At 36.4% G+C, this 24,266-nt stretch overlaps 2 protein-coding genes and 1 pseudogene across 3 annotated transcripts; 2 read left to right on the top strand and 1 right to left on the bottom strand.

Moving 5' to 3' along the window:
* Nucleotides 1-734: 734 nt before the first annotated feature.
* Nucleotides 735-8,502, bottom strand: LOC116126438 (endoplasmic reticulum metallopeptidase 1-like). Its single transcript, XM_031412130.1, has 21 exons — nucleotides 8,485-8,502; nucleotides 8,292-8,377; nucleotides 8,110-8,211; nucleotides 7,430-7,536; nucleotides 7,234-7,334; nucleotides 6,683-6,770; nucleotides 6,265-6,353; nucleotides 5,936-6,075; nucleotides 5,664-5,829; nucleotides 5,410-5,545; nucleotides 5,163-5,259; nucleotides 4,791-4,920; nucleotides 4,066-4,125; nucleotides 3,788-3,906; nucleotides 3,390-3,514; nucleotides 3,057-3,281; nucleotides 2,796-2,956; nucleotides 2,030-2,193; nucleotides 1,493-1,575; nucleotides 1,322-1,407; nucleotides 735-960 (listed from the first exon to the last, which is right to left on the bottom strand). Exons 2-21 carry the CDS (start codon nucleotides 8,321-8,323, stop codon nucleotides 817-819), a joined length of 2,355 nt encoding a protein of 784 aa, XP_031267990.1. The 5' UTR covers nucleotides 8,324-8,377; nucleotides 8,485-8,502; the 3' UTR covers nucleotides 735-816.
* A 9,426-nt stretch (nucleotides 8,503-17,928) lies between these two features.
* On the top strand, nucleotides 17,929-20,749 carry LOC116126460 (annotated as a pseudogene).
* Nucleotides 20,685-24,156, top strand: LOC116126449 (probable arabinosyltransferase ARAD1). Of its 2 annotated transcripts, none has more exons than XM_031412142.1 (4): nucleotides 20,685-21,499; nucleotides 22,410-22,706; nucleotides 22,793-22,888; nucleotides 23,438-24,156. In XM_031412142.1, exons 1-4 carry the CDS (start codon nucleotides 21,020-21,022, stop codon nucleotides 23,855-23,857), a joined length of 1,293 nt encoding a protein of 430 aa, XP_031268002.1. In that variant the 5' UTR covers nucleotides 20,685-21,019; the 3' UTR covers nucleotides 23,858-24,156. The 2 variants fall into 2 exon arrangements, with proteins under 2 accessions (XP_031268002.1, XP_031268003.1); XM_031412143.1 differs by having other exon boundaries at nucleotides 23,484-23,652.
* Nucleotides 24,157-24,266: the final 110 nt, after the last annotated feature.

Genomic DNA, 24,266 nt, shown 5'->3' with positions numbered 1-24,266 from the left:
GCAAGTTTCAATCTTGTAATCGATTATCTCTAAGTCTTCCTTTTCGTTTTTGTTTTCCATTTTCTTCCTGTACATACACAAGATGTGCATACGTTTTATAGAAAAAAAAAATCATCAACGAAATTTAATAGAGAAATTTTTGAAGAGAAGCTGAGAAATTTTAGTAGAGAAAGTGAGAAAGAGAAGAATCTGAGAAACAGAGAAAGGAAATCGATGGAATGGGTTGCGGTAGTGCGATTGGGTAGGGTTGGGGGTTTTGAAATCAGACCGGTTTATCGTTCATTGAGTTTATCCAGGTTAACACGGTTTAATGTATAATAACGGTTTTAATGTTGACCCGGACCGGATACGTGACCGATTTTTAAAACAGTGGTTTACAGCCCTAGATCTGGCAATGCTTAAAGGTTATTAAAGCCAAGTTTAGGCTACAAGAATGCTGTTTATCATTTGATTTTAATGTAGCATCACCTCATAATTTGTTGCAATTCAGAAACATCGCAAATCTAATTACTAGTAAAAGAGCAAAAATAGATTCTATGAACTTTTGAGTTTGAATCTCTTCAAGCACTAATAGGAGTGACCACTGAAACTTTTACCTGGTCGACAATTCCAAAGCTCCGGAGAATTAATTAAAAAGCACGTAAACTGGCCCAAACACCCCAGTGATAAAAAAAATAAAAATAAAAAAGGAAACATCAGAAGACAAGCTAACCATGAATTTTAAAATTGAACTATATTGATCATTGATTTTATTAAAGCTGTGTTTTACAAATTGTTTTTAAGACAATTATAAAGTGGTATTGTATATTATACAAGCTAGAAGACATAGCTGGATATAAAGCTAGAAAAAGCAGTAACATCTGCCCAGTCTGGGAAACGGCTCTTCAACTTCTTTGCTTCATCAACCAAAATTTGATCTACTACACTGACTTGCACTCTTAAATGTTCTGAACTGCTAGCCTGCAATTCCACGAGGAGAGTTGAGTACACTTAAAATTACAGATAATAATGAATCAGAAAATGCCCAGAGCAAGCGTGGAGGGGGAGGGGACACAAAGAGGACTGAAAAAATATGTAAAAGTAGCAACAGTTACAGATTTAAAGAAAATATATGATGATGATGATGATACCGAAGAAACAGATGGAACAATAACGATATATTTACTCAACCAGCATTCCAATTATTCAAAGATGACTGAAGGCGCTAAAGGCTATTGGATGATCACACAAGAAGTTACAATTCTTACAACAGTATCAGGTTTTTATGTCAATAGCGCAAACAAGACATGCAAATAAACTACCAAGAGGAGCGAAACCTTACCTCTAACCAAAAGGTCCAATTTTCATGGCTGGATCCACTAAGCCGACATATGTATGATGGTGGGCCACCATAAACTGTCTCAGGAGCTGTAGAAATTTCACAAAGGATAAATATGCTATATGAGATGCTTTTGTTGGATATGGAAATGGAATCCAAAATTCTACATAATACCTGGAAGTTTATTGTCAGCAAATGACCAACTAGATAAAGGACCCGTAATGTTTAGGACTGCAACCCAAACCTCCTCCAACGAGCTGAAAGAAAAGAATGTGCAAGCTGTAAAACCTTTTAGCTGAATATAACATCTACAAATACATGTAAAAATATATATATCTCATATCATCAGCCAACTAACAATATATCAAATACATACAACTGTCGTGCATGCACCACTTTTTTTTTTTTCTGTTAACACCAAGTTTCCACCAAGCCACTTTAAGTCGCAACTCATTCCCAATTTGTCACTTGTTTTATTTACATAAATCATTGACCAGCTACTTGGGTTAAAACATTAAATAAATATGGATAATTCTGTATACCCATAGGTATACAGAATTATCCATATTTATGATTCAAACAGTAAACTATGAGAATGTCTGCTAGCCCCAATATTGGAGATACAGTAAGAAAATTGTGTATTTTGAAGCAAACAATTTTCTGTGCATGTGTATGACAATTGACATCCCTTGTGAATTTTGTTCTACTTACCCTAAGGAAAATTCCAAATAAACTCTCCGGGATCCATCACCAGAAGTTGTATGCGGCTTGTAATTAGACAAATGGGGGAAATACTTGTATCGCTTCAAAATTCCATCACTTCTTGCAGGGAATTTCAAACTTCTCGAGAACAAAAGGGATACTGGAAATATTGACTGCAAAAGAAACATAATTTCAAAATAACTTAATCCACCAAGCCTTCCATCAAGTCTTATATGATATTTAGAAATTTATTGAAAGTAATGACTACTTCATGAAATAACTCAGCATTAGTGGTCACATAGAAGATTTCTACTGCTCTTATGAAGAGGAATATTCCCATATAAGATTAATAAAGAGAAAAAGAAACTTTTGAGGAATACCACAACCCATTGGTAGCACCTATTTTCTTTTTATTTACAAGCCTGAATATATGTTTGTGTTAGAGAAAGAGAAAGGAAGGGAGATGGTATATCATTAGATGATTCTCATGTATGCATCAACATGTTGTAAAATACATGCCATTCAAGGAACTCCACCAAGCTTTTTGCAATACCACGACTAATTTGTCACAACTGGTTGGTTGAAATCGAAAACTCATATTCATGTATTTATTCGTGTATGCACAGAAAGGTGGGAGACACTTCTTTGCAGAAAGGAGCATGGTGATAAGAAGATCAATCTCTATAGTCCCGGGAAAACCATAAAGGATAAGCAGTAAAAGATCTTCTCAAACCATCAGTTTAACATATTAATAGCAAGAAACATAATGTCATACCATCCAAGTCTCTGGCTGAGATATATTTGCAGCTTTGAAAGAGAACTCTGAGTCAATTAGCAACTCCTTTGCCACTTCAGGTGCATATTTAAAGAGAAACAGTAAAGAATTGGAATCCACTACCGAAAAATCATAACTGGACTCTGCAACCTGATTTGCATCTGAGAATCCCATGTATGATAAAAACAATTATAATTAGAAACTTCTACATCAGCAAAGTATAAAAAGGTTTTTGAATATTTACACGATGTTATTCAATACCTGCAGTCATAAATGTATGCTGGAAAACAATCCTTTTAGGCGCATCCATGCTATATGGAAAGAACTGTGATGAGAGAGCCAAGGCAAGCACACTAAGATGCAGCAAAAATTTCAAGACTGAGGACCTGGCTAGCCAGTGGCCACAAGTCGGTATAAGAGGGCCCACACACCAACCAGTTACAACTCCAGTAATTGCTGCAACTACAATATCTGGAACGTAATACCCTGCAAGCAAATACTTAACAGTCACAGCTGTTCTTTCAAATTTCTATAAATACTAGGGTTATCAAACTACTTAAGCATCACAAGAGATTGAAGTTGATGAAAACTGACCATATGGGGGTGGAACAGCACCCATCATACCCATCTTCTCGATCAAAAATTGGAAAAGCAACCCACCAAAATAAACAGAGTATAAAAGACATGGAATTAGAGGTACAGTGTAAACGATAGTTGACCTGAAAGCAAAAACATTAATCAAACCACAAGTCTTGATTCTATTACCCTTAACAACTTTCTGCTATTAGAAAGAAAAAATTCATGAGAAAGCAAGAACAATAAGGACAAGAAATGTAAAGCTAGAAACTTCACCCTCATAAAAAGGAAACAAAGACAACTTCCAAGGGGATTACAGCAACAGGTTATGCTACAACTATTTCTAAGTGTTGGCAACAAGCTAATTTATATGGACAATCAAACATATAATTCTATGAGAAATTTAAAATCAGTACCTCAATGCTCGATGACCATAAAACTTGGTTGATAGGCAAAAGAAGATCCATGCAGGAATCATAGAAGCAGACAGGCTAAAAGTCAAGAAACCTCCACTCAACCCAGCCACAAGATAAGCCTGTTTTTACTAAAACAGTTTCAGCTATACCAAATCTTAAAATTTCTTGAAGCTAGAGAATATATTGGTCACACATCTGAAGTTTTCCACATAAAATAATAAATTTATCTGTACTGTGACACATAATCTCATCTGACAAATAATGATCAAGCTACATACCAGAGTAATTATAGCATAAAATCCAAACGCCCCCCAAAACCTTGCCTCATCAGATAGTGCCTGCAAGACGTGGAGCATCACATGTTTGCTAGCCTTCAGCAGCAATTGGTGCCACAAACATTAAACTTGAGAATCTTTTGAGACAGCAGGACTATAAACTCCATATGATAGCATAATGCCACCATAATAACTTTGAAAACAAAATGACAGGCTCAGCAAACAATTAAGCATGTAGACACACATATCAAATCATTAATCATAAACCATTATTCTCCATAAATCATTGTTTATACATTTGTGTCCTTTCTGGGATCATATAATTCTCCATAAAGCATTGTATATTATAATTGTTACCATTAAGGGATCATATAATTTTTACTTGGAACCAGTACGTGGCCAAAAGGAGCAGAAACAGAATAAAGCAGTGCATGTAATTTTGACATTTCTTCTAACTGATAGATGTGAGGCATATATTGCCACACAACTTGGACATCAACTTGTATGGTATGTCCAGCAACCAGCATTAACAGTTTCATGCCTTGCACAAGATAATGTCACTAGATAAATATAAATCTCAATCAGAGACATGTAGCAGTTACAGCAATACAGTTTACAAATTCATAAGAATGATGATCTTAATATATTTGCTTATCTGCTAAAACAGCACACGATAAACTTGGCCTAAATTAACACTTGTCCACAATAACTGAACATAAAAAATTTACCTCCTTTGATGTCTTCAGAGCTTTAGCATCTTGAGAGAGGGGAAAATGACTCCAAATAACCCTTGGAATCAAAAGACCAACAAGAGAGCATGGAACAAACATCATCAAAGCCAAGAAAGGATGAGCAAACCTGCAATATACATCCTGCAGATCAACCTTTTTTTGTATTTTTATTTTTAGGACTGGATTCAGCAAGGACCTTCCAGATATCACTTTCTAAAACTATGTTAATATGGTACAAGAACACAATTCCATAGAATCATTGCAAGTTAAAAATTATTCGTCATAACAAATACACAGAGCAATACACATATAATATATGACAAGCAATCGTTTATACAAAGAAGTGAAGCAAAAAGATCTGAAATGCACCAGCTCATTGCATAACTTGAGAACAGCAATCTTAGGATTGAAAAGGTAACTGGGAAAATAATTGCCATTACAATCCCAGTAGCATGAAACATGGTTCCTGAAAATTTAAGATATTTCAAAATGTTACTTAATTCTTTGACAATGACTCTCAATATTCATGTACTGTTGAAGAGCAAAAATTATGATAAAATTGAAGGAAAATCACAATAATCCCTTCAAACAAAATAAATTAGCAGTGATCAATTACCTTTTACAAAATCGCAGAATTTTGAAAACCAAGCATGCAGGCCAGAATTCAGCAAACACAAAAAAAATGGAACAGAAAGGAACATGACAATGGGAATCCTGTGAAGTACCATAGATACGCTTCTTGAATAATATATCTGAAACATCCATAATAAAATAAAGACGTTATCCATGCTTAGGATCAAATTAGTTTTATAATATACATAAAATACATAAACTATAAGAAGAGAACAAACCACTGGTATAGTAACTTACCATGAACCATGTTAAGTAGTCAAAGAAAACAGCACGTTCATCCTTATTTTCATTGTAAGTATCTCCAAAAGACTCTCTTCCATGGGTAATTTGTAGCCGAGAAGAATTACTGAAGGCCTTAAGTAAACTGAAAAAATTATCTCCCCGTGCTTGCATGCTTCCGGGTCTGTTTCAGAAACACTTAAACATATCAGAGAAACTGCTTAAGGATGAAATGAAACAGGAGCTCCTCTCAAGTAAATATATACCAAAATAGCAGATGTAATGCATACAATAATCTGTCCACTGTATCATAGGAGGTATGGTAATAATAACCACCAAGGAGAAAAATAATATCCAGGCCAGGAATGTTTCCATAATCTTGAGAAAATATTCTATAGTCTGTATCTCCCGGAATAATAGGAAAGACATCCTGCATATAAAAAATAGATACCTCAGTATAGAAGTATAACTGTGGTCCAAATCATGCTGTTAGGAATTTGAACATGTCATATTGTTTTAAAATAATAAAGCAAGACAACATAGTGAGTTCCTTCATACATAACCAACAATGAAATGCTGGCCAGATTGATATGAACATAAACATAAAGAATAGATAAACCTGAGCTGCACTATGTGCCATGGGGTATATTGCTGATTGAGCGTAGACTAGAGAAGGCCAAGAAGTGGGCCCAGATTGGCAAACTAAATCTGTTAATCCAACAACATATAGTCAGTGCTGCAGCACCATAAAAGAAATTTCGCATGAAAAGGGCAATAAAAAACTGAGTGTGTGATCTCTATCCACAGAATCAACAAAGGTTTCTTTCAAAGACAAAAAGGAAGGAAAATGCTGTGGCATGGTGATCTAAAATCCATATAACCCTGGGGAAGAAGTTTGTATGTTTTGTAGCTCACCAGTCACAAGCCAATGATCATTCAAAAGACTTCTCCGTAGTTTTTATTTCACATATTAGCGCTATTGCACCACACATGCTTTTAATTTTGAAAGACAATGAGATTAGAATTGGATTTCCTACCAAAACCTCCTGATCCAGATGCTTCTACATTTATAAAAGCCCCAACTGAATCACGCCATTTATGTGTCTTCATAAAGCCATGTGCGCCCTAAAACATCATAAGCACAAATCATCTCAATTGCTAGCGCCTAGGAAGCTCAATAAAATAGACTTTCATTAAAAAAAAAAAAAAAAAAAAAACAATAAAAAAACTAATAGCTTAAGCTAGCTCAATGGTTGTTCCTCGTGTTATTTGTTTTCCAGCAATTTTGGTTTTGGATAAGTTAAAATTTCATGCAAGGTTTAATAAAGGCAGTTAATGCAGCTTCTAATTTGTCTTCCGTATAAACTCAGCCGCTGCCCATGGACAAACATCATGCAAGATTTTACTTTCTAATAGAGGTGTTACCTTGACATTTTCATTCAAGAATCAAAGGATTCAAACTCTGAGAATATCACAACAAATTAGCAATGCAAAAAGTAAGAAAAGCATAACTCCAAGACTAAGAAGATCTGATAGCAATAATAGAAGCCTATTTCAAACTACACGTAATGCTTCCAGTAATCCTTACCAACAAAAAAAGTTCTTCTGCACCGTTGAAAAGAAATATGATAGGCCTAGGAGGAATCCAGCCAGAATCTACTGTAAGTCTAGCCAGTTCCAGCATCGATGCTGCAAAGAGAGAAACGCATATGGAATGAATCATGAAGCAGAAAAATTCTGTATAAGTGTATATTCCATTCAGAGAAAATATTCATTGTACCCACCAACGCATGAACCACAATCGCCAGCACCTGGGGAGCCAAGTGGGCCATCAAAATGGCCATTCATTAAAACCGAGGGCTCATCCTCTCGCGAATCTGTGGATGATATCCTGTCACAAATAAATTAAAAAAGAAATACCAGTTCATTAAAACACTTTGCAAGAAAGTTGTGAGATTCTAATGATTGGGTGTCTCACAAGACATCATTGGTAAAATGCCTCTCGCATAGGAGCAGATATACATATATATATATGAAACCCCCAAGCATCATAAATGCTCCATCATCTTTCTTGTGATCCAGTATAAGATGCTGTTCTATTTTTCTTCCTAAAGTTATTTTAGACAATTGCACCTAAAATACCATCCAAAGGGTTTAATATTTACCCCATATACCTAATAATTTTCTGAACAGAGTTCAAGCTACTTTCCTATTTCCGATTCTGTCCAGATCATACATAACAAAACCACATCCTTGAACTCCAGTAAAGATATCCAGGATTAAAGTTCTCCCAGCTACTATTTGCAACCACACTTCACAATTACAAGTTTACTCGATGTTAAATTGTGGTCCCCACGTTCATGCACTATTGCAGGAGAGAAAATCCAGTCCTCCCCTAAATGATTGATTACTTCATAAATTAGTTAAATAAATATAAAGTTCATAAATAGCAAGGTAGGTATACCTCATTATGATATTTGTATGGTTTCTGTAACCCAGCGATATACTGTGGCCCAAAAACAACATATTGAAAGAGCCATTAACAGTTGTCTCTTCAACCTCAATTCTGCATAGTAAAGAACCCACAGCAACCGACTCAGTCACAACTCGACCTAACAGTATAAAGTAGTAAACCGATATACCAACCTTAATTTCGATCCAGCTCTCTCCTTAATCATTTCCAACTGTGTTTTGATATACACAGCAGCTTCTCTTAGGCCCGGACGCCCTTCCTGTTAAAAAATCAAGTTTTATGGTACTAATTTCAAGCAAAATAACTTGTGCTAAGTCTCTCCGTCTGTAACTAATAGAAATTAAGTTTATGATGTTATTGTCTCACTTGGCGACCGTCGATCTCTTCGGATAAAACGCGAACGTGTTGGATGGCCCTAGCTTCAGAGAAGCGATCAAGAGGCGCATGGAAATCAAGCGGCTTCACGAACTTCATGTGGATTATAGAGTAAACGAGCACCGACATGATTCCATACATGACTGATAGAAGTAGCAAGAATTTGAAGGCCGACACGTCTCTAGAATCAAACCTCAACGCCATTTCTCTCCGAAATTGAAACCCTCAACTTGATCTCTGTTGATTGTGAAATGCGTCACTATAAATATATTGACGAGAAGAGCGAATACCTGTCTCAAGAAGCTGCTAGTTTCTGACTTTTGAGTAAATGAAAAGTGAAAACGAACGAGGCGTCAAGAGAAGAACTGTAAACGAATGGATCTCCCTGGCTCCGATAACCCAATGACTTGTGAGTTTGTGAATTGTCATACCTCGTGTCGTGGAGGACAAACGAGTGGGCCATGCACTTTGAATCTCCTGGGCTTAGAATACCAGGATCAACTTTTTGGAGGGGCCCAAACTCGGATTGGTGACGCTGACAATAAGTGTTATTGGTGTGATTCAACCGCCTTGGGCCAGCTCCGACCTAATATTCCATTTGACGGTTTTGATCTATTGACCAATATGTACGCTTTTTCCCGTTAAGTCTCCATTTATGACATAGAATAAGAAGAAAATGATGTTTTTGGAGCAATGACAATAATAAAATGTATATTTTAATTCGAATATTGCTTAATGATTAAAGAGGTTGATATTTTAGGTTAAAATGTAGATTTATCCTTATAAATGTATGGTATAGTGTAACACATATATATTTATTTTTCTTTCATCTACCAAAACCTTGTTATATATAAAAGTGGTATTATATTAGTGTTAGGGCCAAAAATCGTCCTTGGTCCAAATAGGGAAACAGGACCACTAGTGAAGAAAGACCAGGCTCAGTCCTACAGAGGCCCAAGCCAGATTAGTCCTAGGTCCATGGACGAATCCAGAGCCCACAGCCCCTTCAGAGTACTTTCCTACTCCTAATCAACCTCCTATTCAAGGTCGCCTTCCTATTCCTGGTCACTTTCCTATTCAGTTACTTCTCCTGATCAAGGTCACTTTCCTATTTGGACACTGGTAAGACAACTCACCACGACCCTAATTCTTCTAGGGTTTGCATTAGTATCATACTGGGACTCCTACTTCTACCAGGATTAGGAGACCAGGCAGCGGCTATATAAGCAGAGGCAAGCCCTCTCACAGGGACATTCAAACTTCACACCTAAAGCTCTGACTTAAGAGCTTCATATCATCACCGTAGTCACAGTCCCCGACTAGACTTCTGGTAATCTCTTATTCCCTAGCCCTCACTATATTTTCCCTTCAGCCTAGCTGACTTGAGCGTTGAAGTGCCTACGGCAAACACCACACCGGTGTTTCCCGTTCGCTTCACGCGTGTGTTTCTCTACGTGTGCAGGTACAGTAGATCGCTAGTGGTCTCAACCTCACGGGATCAGACCCTCTCTTTCTGTACAGGTAGATTTTTACGTCTACAATTAGTATTTGATTAACTACATGCATTGTTACACATACAAAGTTCATAAATCTCACACGTTTTGATTTTAAAGTTGTTATTGCGATATTTCGCACCAACGAAAAAGTACGCGAGCCTTCTGAAAGAGTTTGTGTAAAAGATCTATGCAAAACAGTGAAATATGATGTTGAACTCGTAAAAGATATTGAAAATACTACGTGAAAAGTAAACAAAAGAATAGACACAAGCAATTTTTAAAGTTGTTCGGATGCAACGCACAAATCTTATGTCTACTATTATCATATTGATGTGTTTACAAAAGATATTTACTCAATAGAGAGGTAATTGGTCTGTTGCTATTAAGAAGAAAAAATATTGATGCCTGGTTTGGGATGAGAGACCCCTATTTATAGTTTGGCATGGATGGTCTTGTTCAAGAAGTAAAGTAACCCTCCGGTCTTCTGCCACATCTCCTAACAAGCTGCTATAATTTAAGACTTAATAATGAAGTAGCCCTCTTATAAGGTGCCACGCAACCTGAGTGGTGATTCAGCAGTGAGTCTTATCGTCGAAGTAAACTCTGGCAATCGTACGGAATAAGCCATTATGAATCTTGCTATTGAAGCAGCCCATGACACTTTTGTTCTTGTAGGAAAAGCTATCTTTTCATAATATAACATTCGTACGGAATAAGCCATTATGAATATTGCTGTTGAAGCAGCCCATGACACTCTTGTTCTTGTAGGAAAAACTATCTTTTCATAGTGTAACAGTCGTACGGAATAAGCCATTATGAATCTTGCTATTGAAGCAGCCCATGACACTTTTGTTCTTGTAGGAAAAGCTATCTTTTCATAATATAACATTCGTACGGAATAAGCCATTATGAATATTGCTGTTGAAGCAGCCCATGACACTCTTGTTCTTGTAGGAAAAACTATCTTTTCATAGTGTAACAGTCGTACGGAATAAGCCATTATGAATCTTGTTGTTGAAGCAGCCCATGACACTCTTGTTCTTGTAGGAAAAGCTATCTTTTCATAGTGTAACAATCGTGCGGAATAAGCCATTACGAATCTTGCTGTTGAAGCAGTCCATGACACTCTCGTTCTTGTAGGAAAAGCTATCCTTTCATAGTGTAACACATGGCCCAAACATTTGCCTAGTCATGGAACACATGTCGAGTTTTCATGCCTATTAGATTCGCCATATAACAAAAGTCTTATATCCTACAAAAGACATGACTCTTGAACATGATTTTTACGAGCTATATAATAGTTGCATGTTTTGAGAAATATTACGAAGTTTGTTTAAGATCTATAAATAATATCACAAACTATTTACATTCATTCGTTGTAGCTTTACTAGATTACCATTTACCAATGCATATTGAGAAAATAAAGTGATAGTTAGTCAGATCGAGTATTAGAACAAGTAATTGTATATTACCACTAGCCTAATAACGGTATCAATGATTTTTTTTTCTCATATTACACATCTCAGATTTACATCTAAAGTAGTATATTTCAATTCCCATATAATATAACAATAATTTAGAGATACACGTCATAATAAACCATGTAATCATATGATTATAATGTATTTAATTGTGTTCAACTATGAGTGTTTCCCATAAAAAAATTTAAACTTTACTTTCTTAAATTAATTAAAAAAAAAAAAACAAAAACAAAAACAATGAGCACAAGCCGCGGTTATTTGCGTTGTGCCATCGGATGAACACATTTACTTGCAAATTGCAATCATAGCTAACCCAACTACCCAAGTCTAGATCCCCAAAAGCGGGACCCTGCTTAGCCTAAACCTAAACGGATTGCATAGGGCTAAAGACCCATAAAAGATGAAATAATTACTTATAAAACCCTTTTCAAATACTCAAAATAGGAATTGACCCACTTTTAAGTACATTGCTTTTCAACAAAAATATCCTTAGCTTCATTTATCCCTCACACTTAACATTACGTCGTGGATAAATCACTATGGGACACTGTACTAAATCATCCCAAAAAATAGATGTTTTATTATGATACTTTTCTATATTTAAATTTACTATTTAAGATGATTTTTTGATTTGGAGATGTATTTAGGTGTTTATTTACTTAGCATATTGTTAATACAAAAATCTGTACCAACCAGCGAGATCCGATCGACCTTGTCAGGATCAGAATTGATGTGTGCGTGATTACGGATAATCAACTATAGGTGAATGAAAGTGTTAGAAAATAAATGGCAAGAAGGACTTTTAAATTGGTTCGACGAAATTAATAGCCTATGTCCACTGTGTTTTATCTATTTGCTGTGAGAGCTTACAATGTAATTTCTAAGCTAGAATTTTGTATCCCCTTCCCTCATCGTTTTAGGGGGTATATATACAAAATTTACATAAAGGAAATAGCGAAAATAAAGGGATTACAATTGATTGGGACTGCAACTTCGATATTCTCGCGATTAGGCGCTAAGATTGCGTCAAAATTGCTGTTAATCTGATCGTTCCCGTAATATCTGGGATTTGAAATTAACTGGGAATCGATTGAATGATATTCGGGTTGTCCACGATAAACTTATGCTGGGTCGATCAATCGTAGTCACCAAGGTTTTTCTGGGTCAAGCTATATCCTCGCATTGACCCGAGCTTGGTGGAAAAACTACACACAACATACATCTTTCGTTTAAGGTGATTTGTTTGTTTTATTGCAAAAATACGTGGTTAAATTGAAAGAAATCAGAAATTAGTTGCATAGATGATTTCCAGACAAATTTGAAAGAACCCGTGTATTGATGAGTAAACTAGAATGTACGAGTAAAGGGTTAAGTAAATTTTAGTAGAAGATAGCTCTTGAGACTTTTGATTATGAAAATGACTACACATGATTATTACATAGTTGACAAGAAATGTAGAGAGTTGACAAAAGTGTAAAAGTCGGTTTTGAGAATATAAAAAATTAATTTATGTTTACAAAAATATTTATTTCAATTATTTTTTTAATCACAAAGTACTTTCTAAATAGTTTATTGTATTGTATCAAATGTGTTTTCAGGTATTATTATGGGCGAACGACTTATTGATACCCAAGGTTTGTCAAAACGACAAGTTGGTACCTAAAAGGTTTTGAAACGACAAACAGGTACCTTCCGTCATGTTCTGTTAGTGATTTTCATTTGATAATAGTGAAAAGACTAAAATGCCCTTAAAAGTTTAATATTTTAGTTTTTTATAAATTTAAAAATATCTAAAAAACCCCCAGGTTTGCTAATTTGACTAAATACCCCAATATATAAAAAGTTTATAAAATAACAAATACACCCCCGCCACCCACAGTGCCAGATTCCGGCCACCGCCGCCGGAACCTGGCCGGAAAATTGCGTTACGACACAGACCCATCGGATCTGTGTCGTAACGCGTAGATCTTTCATTTTCCGGCAAGATCCGTGGCTGATCTGGCCGGAAAAGGCCAGATCTACGGCCGTCAAGACCGGGAACTTGCCGGAAAATTGTGTTACGACACAGACCCATCGGATCTGTGTCGTAACACCTCGATCTGGCATTTTTCGGCCAGATCCGTGGAGGATCTGGCCGGAAAAGGCCAGATCTGGCCGTCGAGGCCAAAAAAGGCCAGACGTAGATCTGGCCTTTTCCGGCCAGATCCGCCACGGATCTGGCCGGAAAAGGCCAGATCGGTGTGTTACGACACAGATCCGACGGTTCTGTGTCGTAACACAATTTTCCGGCCAGATTCCGGCGGTGGTGGCCGGAATCTGGCACTGTGGGTGGCGGGGGTGTTTTTGTTATTTTATAAAATTTTTATATATTGGGTCATTTAGTCAAATTAGCAAACTTAGGGGGTTTTTAGAAATTTTTAAATTTATAAAAAACTAAAAATTAAACTTTCAAGGGCATTTTAGTCTTTTCACTATTATCAAACGAAAATCACTAACAGAACATGACGGAAGGTACCCATTTGTCGTTTCAAAACCTTTTGGGTACCAACTTGTCGTTTCGGCAAACATTGGGTATGTATAAGTCGTTCTCCCTATTATTATTATGTTTTGGGTTTTCGACGTAAACTAGCATATAACCGGCAGAGCTAAACACTTAAAAATTTAAAAAATAATTTCTCAATGTGGCAAGTCATTATTGGTTATGTAGATTCATTACAATACTGTTATTATTCTCAATAAAACTTTATAAATTAACCAAAACATTCTACCCATCCAAGCAACAATTGCCCACAAGCAACCATCGCCAGTGTCGGAACGAAAGATTGTGCGTCGATCTAGCCGTCGACAATGGCCAAACATTAGCTAGATCCAGCCGATTGTGCACCATTTTGACAACTTCCGACCATCATCCAATGGTGGTGGCGGGCTGCCGACAATCAGTTTGGTGGATGGGGGTGTTTTTGTTAATTTGTAAACTTTTATTGTGGGTGTGGAGGTGTTTAGCTAAATTAATAAGTGTTGAGGGTTAAAAAATAATCTAAATATTATCAGTAAATGTTTTCTAAAAATGTACCAAACACATTCTTAAAATCTTATTTTATTTGATTAAATCATATCATAATTTATTCACAGAGCCTATACTTTTCTTAAAAAGTATAATGTAAAACTAATCACTTGAGAGAAAGAGATCTCTCATTGCTTCTTCTCTTGTCATGAAATATTTTAGGGTACCACCGTGTTATCATAGCATTCATACTAGTATACTACCAAAAGGTAATTTTGTCACAAATCTTAATTTTTAAAATAATTGTGATCAATAGTGTTATCAATTATAACTACTTGAAATGGATGCATTAGTTTATGGTATCACACTAACAATACTAGCGTGGTACTGTGGATTTTTTTTTTTTTGGGTCATTTTATTTAGTGGTTATGTACCTGAAGAGTTTATACACTAGTTTATGGTATTATAGAATAATACTACACTAACAAACCTTTCTCACAAACTTTCTTTTACAACCCTGACGTGATAGTTCATAATTGGTCAGTTCACAACGGGTTTTACATGGGTCCTACTAATTAATTACAAACTGATCAATTACAAGCTGACACGTCAGGATAGTAAGAACAAATTTATAAGAAAATGTTGTTGATATAGTATTACTCGTATACTAACAATATCATTGTGGTACTAGTTACCACAGATTTTATTTTTTGTCATTGTGTTTGCCAGTTGTTTACCTAAAGATTCATGGAAATCTTTACTGATTTCTCTTAGCTAATTCCTTTGAAATGTTTGGTATAAATCAAGTGAATGAGAGAAAACTTGTGCAAGAAAGTCAAAGAGAATTAAAAAAAAAAAAAAAAATCCTAGAGAAAAAGGATGGGTGATGTACTACTAATAACTAGAAGAATGATTCACATTGAGTACAATTTTGTTATTGTTTTTTTTTTTTTTTTTTTAAAAGGAAACAAAGTGATCCCCTCTATGACTTGGACCTTCACGCTTTTGTGCTTTTAGATGGACATGGATTCTCTTCCGTGCAAAATGGGCCTGTAAAATTTGGGTTTAATTCAACCCACATAATCTCAGGTTGGGTTGCGGCCTGCGGCTACCCAACCCAACAATTTGATTTTTTTTTTAATTTAAAAAAAAAAATCATACTGTGCAAAATGTAGAAACAAAAGTAGGCATGACAATGCGGCGGGTGGAGGGGGGATCTCATTCACCGTACCATCTTCACCCTCAAAATCATTCCCCAACCTCACCCTATCCCCGTTATAGGGATAACAGGAATTCTCATTCCCCACCCCAAAGGGGGATATTGGAGACTCGTCCCCGCCCTGTTAATTTTATATAAACATAAATTAATTTGAGCATTACCAAACACAATAGTTAATTCTCATCCACATGACAAACACTTAAATTAATCGTTTAAATATAATTAATTATACATAAATATGGGTCAGGGTTTGCTCTTGTTCAATTGTTTAGGGTGAGGGAAATTAGAAAAATATAAGTTTATACAAGTAGGATAATTGTGTAATTAGGTGAAATATAGAGATATTAGTGAAAAGTAAATATATATATACATTTTTTTAATTTTATATATTATATAGGGGGTGGGCCGGAGCAAAGGCATCACCCACCCCTGCCCCTATCCCCAAAAAAATCGAGGCTTCCCCGCCCCATATGGACGGGTCCCCAAAATCTTGGGGAACATTGCCATGCCTAAACAAAAGCATAAAGGGGCGTTTGGTTCAGGAATGTTAGATTACTGGGAATGTTTGATTATTTGAAAGATAGATTATCTTGGAAGATTAGTGGGAATCTTTAAAAAAATGTGTTTGGTTAGTTGGTAGGTATGTTATATTAATATGTTTGGTTATGGGGAATAAATTGGTGGGTATGTTATTTAAATTACTAAATTGTCCTCTTTTTAAATATTAATATAAAATTACTTTTATTATTAATTTTTGAATAATTTCTTTTAACCCCCAATATTTCAGATTTAGCTAAAACACCCCCACTTATATAAAACTTTAATTTATGACGAAATCACCCCCACCTCCTGCCGCCGCCCGCAAACCACCACCGGGAATCTCCGAAAGTGCCCGTGAGTACGTCACCGTGACGAAGAGGCTCCGATATGGCCGTTTCTGGCCATATTGATGGCCGAAAACAGCCATATCAGGCCAAATCTGGCCGTTAACTGCCAGATTCCTGGCCATTATCGGCCAGGTCTGGGCAAGATCTGGCTGTTAGCCAAATCTCACCCATATCTGGCCGTTAACGGTTAGTTCCATCGATCTGGCCCGATATGGCTGTTTCCGACCAAATCCGTTTTTGGCTATCAATATGGCCGGAAACGGCCATATCAAAGCCTCCCGGAGTCTCCCACCGAATCTCGTTCTTTTTTGGGGACTCCGGTGATTTTTTGGCGACGGCCCATGGTGGTTGGCTCATCGGCGGTGGTGGCTGGGTGGCAATGGTGGTGGTGGCTGGGCGACAGTAGTGGTTTATAAATTATTTTAAATATAAGGGCATTATTGTCCAAAATTTTAATTAAACAGGAGTAAAATTGAAATAGGATATTAATGTAAATTTGTTTTAAAGTAGGGGTATTATTGTTCAAAAAGTTTATTAATAAGAGATAAAATTGTAACAAAAAATGATAATCCTGGTAATCACAGAATACCTAAAAAAATAGAGGTAATCAATTATCTCCCATATTACCAATAGTAATCACTATTGTCTATTGGTATTTGAAGATTATCGATATTTTATATTACTTGACAACCAAACATGATAATTAAGTAATATAAGATCACATTAGCCACTGAACACAGAGGACCCAACCAAACGCCCCCAAAGTGATATACGAGCGACGGGCAATCATAGTACAAGTCGCTGTCGCGAAACTTGTGGGACAGCAAACCATCGCCGCCGTCAAGTCTACCACACCAGTGGTAGAGCTCTGATCTTCCGGCGTAATATGTGAGTATTATGGATTTGCTTTACCTTTTAGTTAAATGGGTTTTTGGGAAGTTATGCTTTTGTTTCTTTATTTTGAAATTGGTTAACCTCGTGAGTGATTTTGACGGTCTTTTGATCTTTTCAGGCAAATTCACGAAGGGTTTTTGTTCTTGTGATTTGTAGAGTCTAATAAGTTGCATATTGGAGAAGAAAATATTTTCTTGGCATTTCTACGATTCGTGTCTCTTGCGGCGCCGTCTGATGTTCTGGTATGAGTCTAATAACTCATTTCGGTTGATGCTTCAATGATTCTGCTTATTTCATCTACGTCTTGTTTTTGCTTAAATAATTTTTGAAAAGTTTGTCACCAAGTGTTTGATACAATGCCTGTGTTGACTTTTAGTAATTTGAACTGATCGACTGATCCACGACGGTTGAGAAAGTGATATAAATTTTAGGTCATTGAAATTGGTTAGAAGCAATGAATCCATTAACGTTGGTGAAGCGAATCCAGAGCAAAATTCGAAGGAAGCTTCTCTTGGAATTTCGGATGATGCGTCGTGGCACGCTAAGTACAAGATTCTGCTTATGTTTCGTCGGTGCATACCCTTCGATCTCACGGAGGTGACCTCCTTGCTGTTTTTGCTCAGTAAGTCCTGTTAGCCATCACATTTATTCAATTACTTATTCTGCTGTTCTGTGATTTCTTACTCGCCTGCTTTAATTATATTCTTTTAGTTATTGTGAATATTTATACACCATCATGCCGCACTGTTCACATGAGGTTTACTTACTATTTTTCTGTTAAATTTCATTGTGACATGTACCCTTTGTTCGAAGGAATAAGTTATGTTGATTCAAATATGATTTGAATGTTGGAGCCTTGATTTGCTTCCACAAGTTTTAGAGTTCAGTGGGGTTTGATTATCGGGCCATAAAAGTTCCTGAAGATGGTAAAATTTGGCAAAATTTTAGTTTCAGCTTGAATTCACTGAGTGGGTTCAAGAGATTTTATTGTTTATTTAGAAAATGTAGAGGATATGGATTTTGTTGTATGTATTTTGAATTTAGGTGTTATTAGTTATCTCCCTTTATTTATCTGTCTTCTTGTGAGGTTAAAATATCCATGTCTCCTTTTTTTTTGTTGGCAGTTATATCTACTTCTAAATGACTGCTTCCAGGTATGGAGAGATTGTTGATGTTATCTTGTTAAGACAAGGGTACTGGTAATCAAAAGGTTTTTGCTTTATTGCATATGAGGATCAAGAAAGTACAGTTCTTGCTGTAGGTTGGTGTCTCTCTCGCCTCTTCTACAGTAGTTTGATTGATAAAGCAGTTAAAACTGTTAACATGCTTTTAACATGCTTTAGTAGCTTCTTATTGTAATGAACTTATATACGCTGCATTTTCTTTTCAGATAATCTGAATGGCACAGGTATTAGAACGAATTATAAGGGTTGATCATGTTACTAAATACAAAAAGAAAGAAGAAGAGAAGAGACCACAACAGAGGAGCGGGAGAACGAGGAGTGTGCCGTGCTTTCCAAAGAGTGAATGTACCCGTGGAGCTGGATGCAAATTTTCGCATGATGAGCAAGTAAGATTAGTGAAGCTTTAGGAACAAATCATTACACATTAGTGTTGGATATTTGTGATTTAAGACAAATTTATGCATCCACAACTAGTTTTTGCTTTTGATTCTTCTTTTAAGAAACCATTGCGTTAACTTTTAAAATACTTGTTAATCAGAGAAATATTTTCACCTGTGTCTGTTAATAGATAATCAGTTATTGCACTTTTGCCTTTAAGTTGTTAGTGTTTTGAAAAAATTGAGTGGGAAACTGCGATTTGCACTACCGAGCTGTGCATTGATAACTTTCTCCGCCTTTGTGTGGAGTTGTATTTGCTTTGCTCTTCTTTATCCAGAGAGCTGCTAACACTGGTGGGGTCCTCAGGATAAAAGTTCACGATGGGGACATGAAAAATTTGAAGGTAAGAAAGAAGGTTTTAGGTGGGATAATAAGGTATTCAAGTTCCATAGCAACAGGCAATGGAAAGGCTTTAGAGAGTGACCAAAGCAAAGTGATAATGGGAGGAGGAGATCAAGAAGACATGATGTATTGAAAGTCTAGAGATAGATCATAGAAGGGAAGAAAGAGATTGATACGGCATGATGCTGAGGAATTTGAGCCCAGTTCGAGAGAAAATCGTTATAGAATGGAAGAAAAGAGACCAAGAAGCACACTGATGATGAACCTCAGGGTAGGTCAGGAGGAGATCAGTATTGGAGGAAGAAAAGAGGTCGAGAAGGCACGGTGATGATGAATTTGAGCCAAGGTCCAAGAAGATGATAGGAGGGGAGAAAGGAGATCTACAAGGAATGAGTCTGACTCTTATACAAGAGAAGACCGGAACAGAAGGAGGGGACAAATATTCAACTAAACATGGGGATTCTTCCTCTCATCGTCACAGAGAGAGAGATGATCATCGGCATAAATCAGATAGATAAAATGAGTATATTCATTCTTGAAAAACTGGTAAACGATGGAAACCTTGATTCCTCATGAAAAAGACCTTTAAACACTTCGATCTTTGGCTGAGAAAAACAAAGGGGCTTTTTCTTGTTGATGGCCCCACTCCCAAGTTATGTGACTGAATGTATTCTTGTTTCGGTTTGTCATTCACGAATCATGATCCATGATTTACCTGCCTTTGCATAAGATTGTAATGTATTCTTGTTTCGGCGTGTCATTCATTAAATGGTTTACCGGCATTGGGGAATCGTTTAAAATTTAAACTACGAATCATATTTACCTGCTTGGGTTATCTTCGAAACTATGTAATCTTTTTCTCTGTAATTCTCAATTTTATGAAACCCTTTTAGAAATGATTGAAATCTCTGTAATTCTCAATTTTATGAAACCCATTTTAGAAATGAATTGTTCACATGACTATTCTTTATTAGTGAAGTTATGAACAATGTCATAAAAAGAACTTGTCTAAATGTGAATTAAAATAAGATAAGAATTTTCAACCATTATAAAATTGAATTCAAATTAAAATTAGTACTTGATAAGTACTTTCCTTGCCTATGAAGAAACACTCCGCCAACCCACGTTGAATTGCCTTATACAGCCATTAATTTAATTATAAAATGAAAAAGTTCGGTTAAAAGAAGTAGAATGTTAAAAGCTTTAATTCTACTTCTTTTAACTGCACAGACGCGGCATCACGGAGATCTGGCGGTAACAGAAATGGAAGTGCCAGTGAAGGAAGGTGGCCTCGTCGTGGTGATTACATAAATTAAAATGATTTTTTTGATTATAATTAATTAATTAATTAATTAGTACCGGGTACCGCCCACAGCACTGGGCAGAGCACGTTAAATGGCATGGCTACAAGGTGAGTACAATCAGTACTGTACAATACCATCCATTTCATAAAACAGGGGAGCAACTGTTCTTCATTCCGTTTTGTCTAACTGAAAGAAACTTGGCCTTATAAAGACGCCGGCACCTGCACCAAGGCGAGACTGTTGACGTTAGCTTTGTTAACGGCAAGAGGTCTCCAAAATGTTTGGAAAAGTTATATTCTCTCTCATTTTCGTCGCTCTTCTCATCATGACTTACTCAATTTTCATCGGGACCGTCGATATTCGATCGTACTTTTTTCCGTTACTACAGTCGCCCTCCGCCGCACTCTCCTCCTGCGCGACAAACATTGCTCCACTTAAAGTCTACATGTACGATCTCCCGAGGAGGTTCCACGTCGGCATGTTGGACCACCGGAGTCCTGATGACTTGCTAGTGACCAAGGAGAATCTGCCGCCTTGGCCGAATAATTCAGGCGTGAAACGACAGCACAGTGTGGAGTATTGGCTTATGGCTTCGCTTTTGTACGACGGTGGCGACGGTGAAGAAAGAGAGGCGGTTAGGGTTTTGGATCCGGAAATTGCCGATGCATTTTTCGTGCCCTTTTTTTCTTCGTTGAGTTTTAATACTCATGGCCATTACATGACGGATCCAGATACCGAGATTGACCACCAATTGCAGGTACTAATTTAATTAATTTATTTTCTATATAATTACGGCTGCAACTAGGGACGTACTATTTTTTTTGTTCCTCAGAGTTTAGATGGAAATTAGTATATAATTTGTTGATTTATAATTTCGAAAATACGCATTGATGATTAGATTTGTCTGTGTTTGGGAATTCGTTTATGCATATGGATAGTAGTGCAAACTGCAAAGTTGGATTGATTGCACGAATTTGTTGATCTTTGTAGATCTAAACAGCTGAAAAGGGAAGCTGGGAAATGTAGTTTAGGAATCGATCTCTTTGTAGGTACTATTATTGGGTGAAGCTAGATATAGCTAAGTTTGGAAGTTATGTCAGTTTATATAAAAAATGTTATATTCATAGAAGCAATTTTATAGTGGATAGTCTCCCAAGTATTTTATCTATGCCTTTGCTTTCTTGTGAGACTATCTTTTTATTTTGTCACCCTCCAATTTGTTGGTTATAATGATGATTGGTTTGGTTGGTTATAAGCTTTTAGTTGATGAGAGGCCAGAAAATAAATTAATCCATTCGTCAGTCATTTTCAAAGGAGCATTTTTAGCTTTTACTTTAACATTGAAAGGCAAGCATGTAAGGATTTTCAGAAATTAATTGATGGTTCCAGATGCAAAGTTGCTGAAAAATTGCCTGTGTAAACCATTATGGAAATAGCTCTACCCCATAGCAATTGTAATATTTTGGGAAATTTATAAATTATTATTATTATTTTTTTTTTCCATGTTTTCCTTCTTTTTTGTCCTGCACTCCCTCTGCTGACCAATTTTTCCCTTTTCAAGTTCTGCACTCTATATAAGCCATTTCCAAAATTGATGCAGCAAACAGATATTTGTTTTTTCTCCCTGAACTTCAAATTACCATTTGATTATTGTCTTCTGATTTCAGATTGAAGTTCTGGAATACTTGCATAAATCCAAATACTGGCAGAGGTCAGGAGGAAGAGACCATGTAATTCCTATGACGCATCCGAATGCTTTCAGATTTCTTCGAGAGCAAGTGAATGCATCAATTCTTATTATTGTAGATTTTGGTCGGTACCCCAGGAGCATGTCTAATCTGAGCAAAGATGTGGTCTCCCCATATGTACACGTTGTGGAATCCTTTTTAGATGATGACCCTCCAGACCCATTTGAGTCTCGCACCTCATTGCTCTTCTTCCGGGGGAATACAGTCAGAAAAGATGTATTCTAGTTTAACCAATAACTATCCCATTAAGGAACCACTATTTGGAACTAGAATTGATTGTTTATAGTCTTCTTGTGCTGCAGGAAGGCAAAGTTCGTGCTAAATTGGCAAAGATATTAACTGGCTATGATGATGTTTACTATGAGCGTAGCTCGGCAACAACAACGAGCATTAAAGAGGTATGTTGTGGAGTTTTATAGATCATCAAAATTGAGTTTGTTTCTTAGGCCCCAGAACATGTTTAACAAGACCAATAATTCTTTGTCCCCATCACAGTATTTCACTATCAAAATATGTGATCTTGTTAGATTCTTGTATGCTGGCTTCTCATTGATTCATGATGGCAAGTTTTGCAGACACCATCCTTTTTGTATGACCATTTGAATTTCTCCCTGTCATGCAAAATTCTTGCAATACATTATATCCTTCCATTACTTTTAAAATAAAACTTTCATCCTGGGAAACTGTTATCATTGGAGACTGGGGAGCTATTTTTTTATCTCTTGTTATAGTTAACAGCTTCTATCCTAAAATAAATAGAAGAGGTCTTTCATGTAAGGAGCAAAATGCAAATTCATTCTTTATATCTCTTTAAAAGAAAAGAAACTATGTATTTTTCCAATTTCATAAGATGGGATTTGTCTTTGGCAGTCTTTGGTTTATGCAAATATGTTTAACCAGAGTTTTCCCTTTTCTCATTTTTTCTTTCTGTTCTTCTGTGATACCAGTCCACACTAGGGATGCGTTCTTCAAAGTTCTGTTTGCATCCTGCAGGAGACACTCCATCATCTTGCCGCCTATTTGATGCTATTGTAAGCCACTGCGTTCCAGTAATTGTGAGTGATCGAATTGAGCTCCCCTTTGAGGATGAAATTGATTACACTCAATTCTCGATTATCTTTTCCGTGAAAGAGGCTGTACAACCTGGTTACATGGTTAATCAGCTCCGACAATTTCCAAAAGAGAGGTGGATTAAAATGTGGAGGCATCTTAAGAGCATCTCACATCACTTTGAATTCCAATATCCCCCCAAAAAAGAAGATGCCATCAATATGCTATGGAGACAGGTTAAGTACAAACTTCCTGCAGTTCATCTTGCTGTAAATAGACAAAAAAGGTTGAAAGTTCCAGATTGGTGGAGAAGGTGAGTTTTGATCTCCATATGCGACACTGTACATTATAATCCTTTTGCCTCGTTTATGATTGCTACCCTTTTATGGGCGAGAGGCAGAGATGGTCATGAGTTTTTTATCCCCATTGTTGGCCGGCTTTACAGTTCATATAACAGATAGAGCATTTTACTTCTTTGACAATGATTGATAACAACTTAGTGCAGAAGCGAGTTCTTAATAATTTAATGACATAGGGCTGTACACACACAGAATTCGGCGAGTCTTTTCCAACTGGCTGTAATAATGTCCATAGATTGTTCTATAATGTTTTTAATGACAGGGATAATATCCCATCGATTCATCTGTGTTCTTTCTTTTTTATTTTCTTTTTTCCTATATATGTGTTTTTTGTGCAATCTATTTCATCTGAATTCCTTATTAGCCA

Source organism: Pistacia vera, unplaced genomic scaffold (assembly GCF_008641045.1).
Source record: "Pistacia vera cultivar Batoury unplaced genomic scaffold, PisVer_v2 Contig18, whole genome shotgun sequence".
Lineage (NCBI taxonomy): Eukaryota > Viridiplantae > Streptophyta > Magnoliopsida > Sapindales > Anacardiaceae > Pistacia > Pistacia vera.
The sequence above is the reverse complement of the archived record's forward strand: the minus strand, read 5'-3'. Positions and strand labels throughout refer to the sequence as shown.

Bases quoted from the DNA above. Each gene is read 5' to 3' on its own strand.
- LOC116126438 (XM_031412130.1), bottom strand. From the start codon at position 8,323: ATGATTAAGGAGAGAGCTGGATCGAAATTAAG. The intron at 8,212-8,291 runs GTTGGTATATCG...TTTACTATGCAG, and splicing joins AGAGCTGGATCGAAATTAAG to AATTGAGGTTGAAGAGACAA. The intron at 3,907-4,065 runs GTATGTAGCTTG...TAGTAAAAACAG, and splicing joins TTTATGCTATAATTACTCTG to GCTTATCTTGTGGCTGGGTT.
- LOC116126449 (XM_031412142.1), top strand. From the start codon at position 21,020: ATGTTTGGAAAAGTTATATTCTCTCTCATTTTCGTCGCTCTTCTCATC. The intron at 22,707-22,792 runs GTATTCTAGTTT...CTTGTGCTGCAG, and splicing joins GGAATACAGTCAGAAAAGAT to GAAGGCAAAGTTCGTGCTAA. The intron at 22,889-23,437 runs GTATGTTGTGGA...CTGTGATACCAG, and splicing joins CAACAACGAGCATTAAAGAG to TCCACACTAGGGATGCGTTC.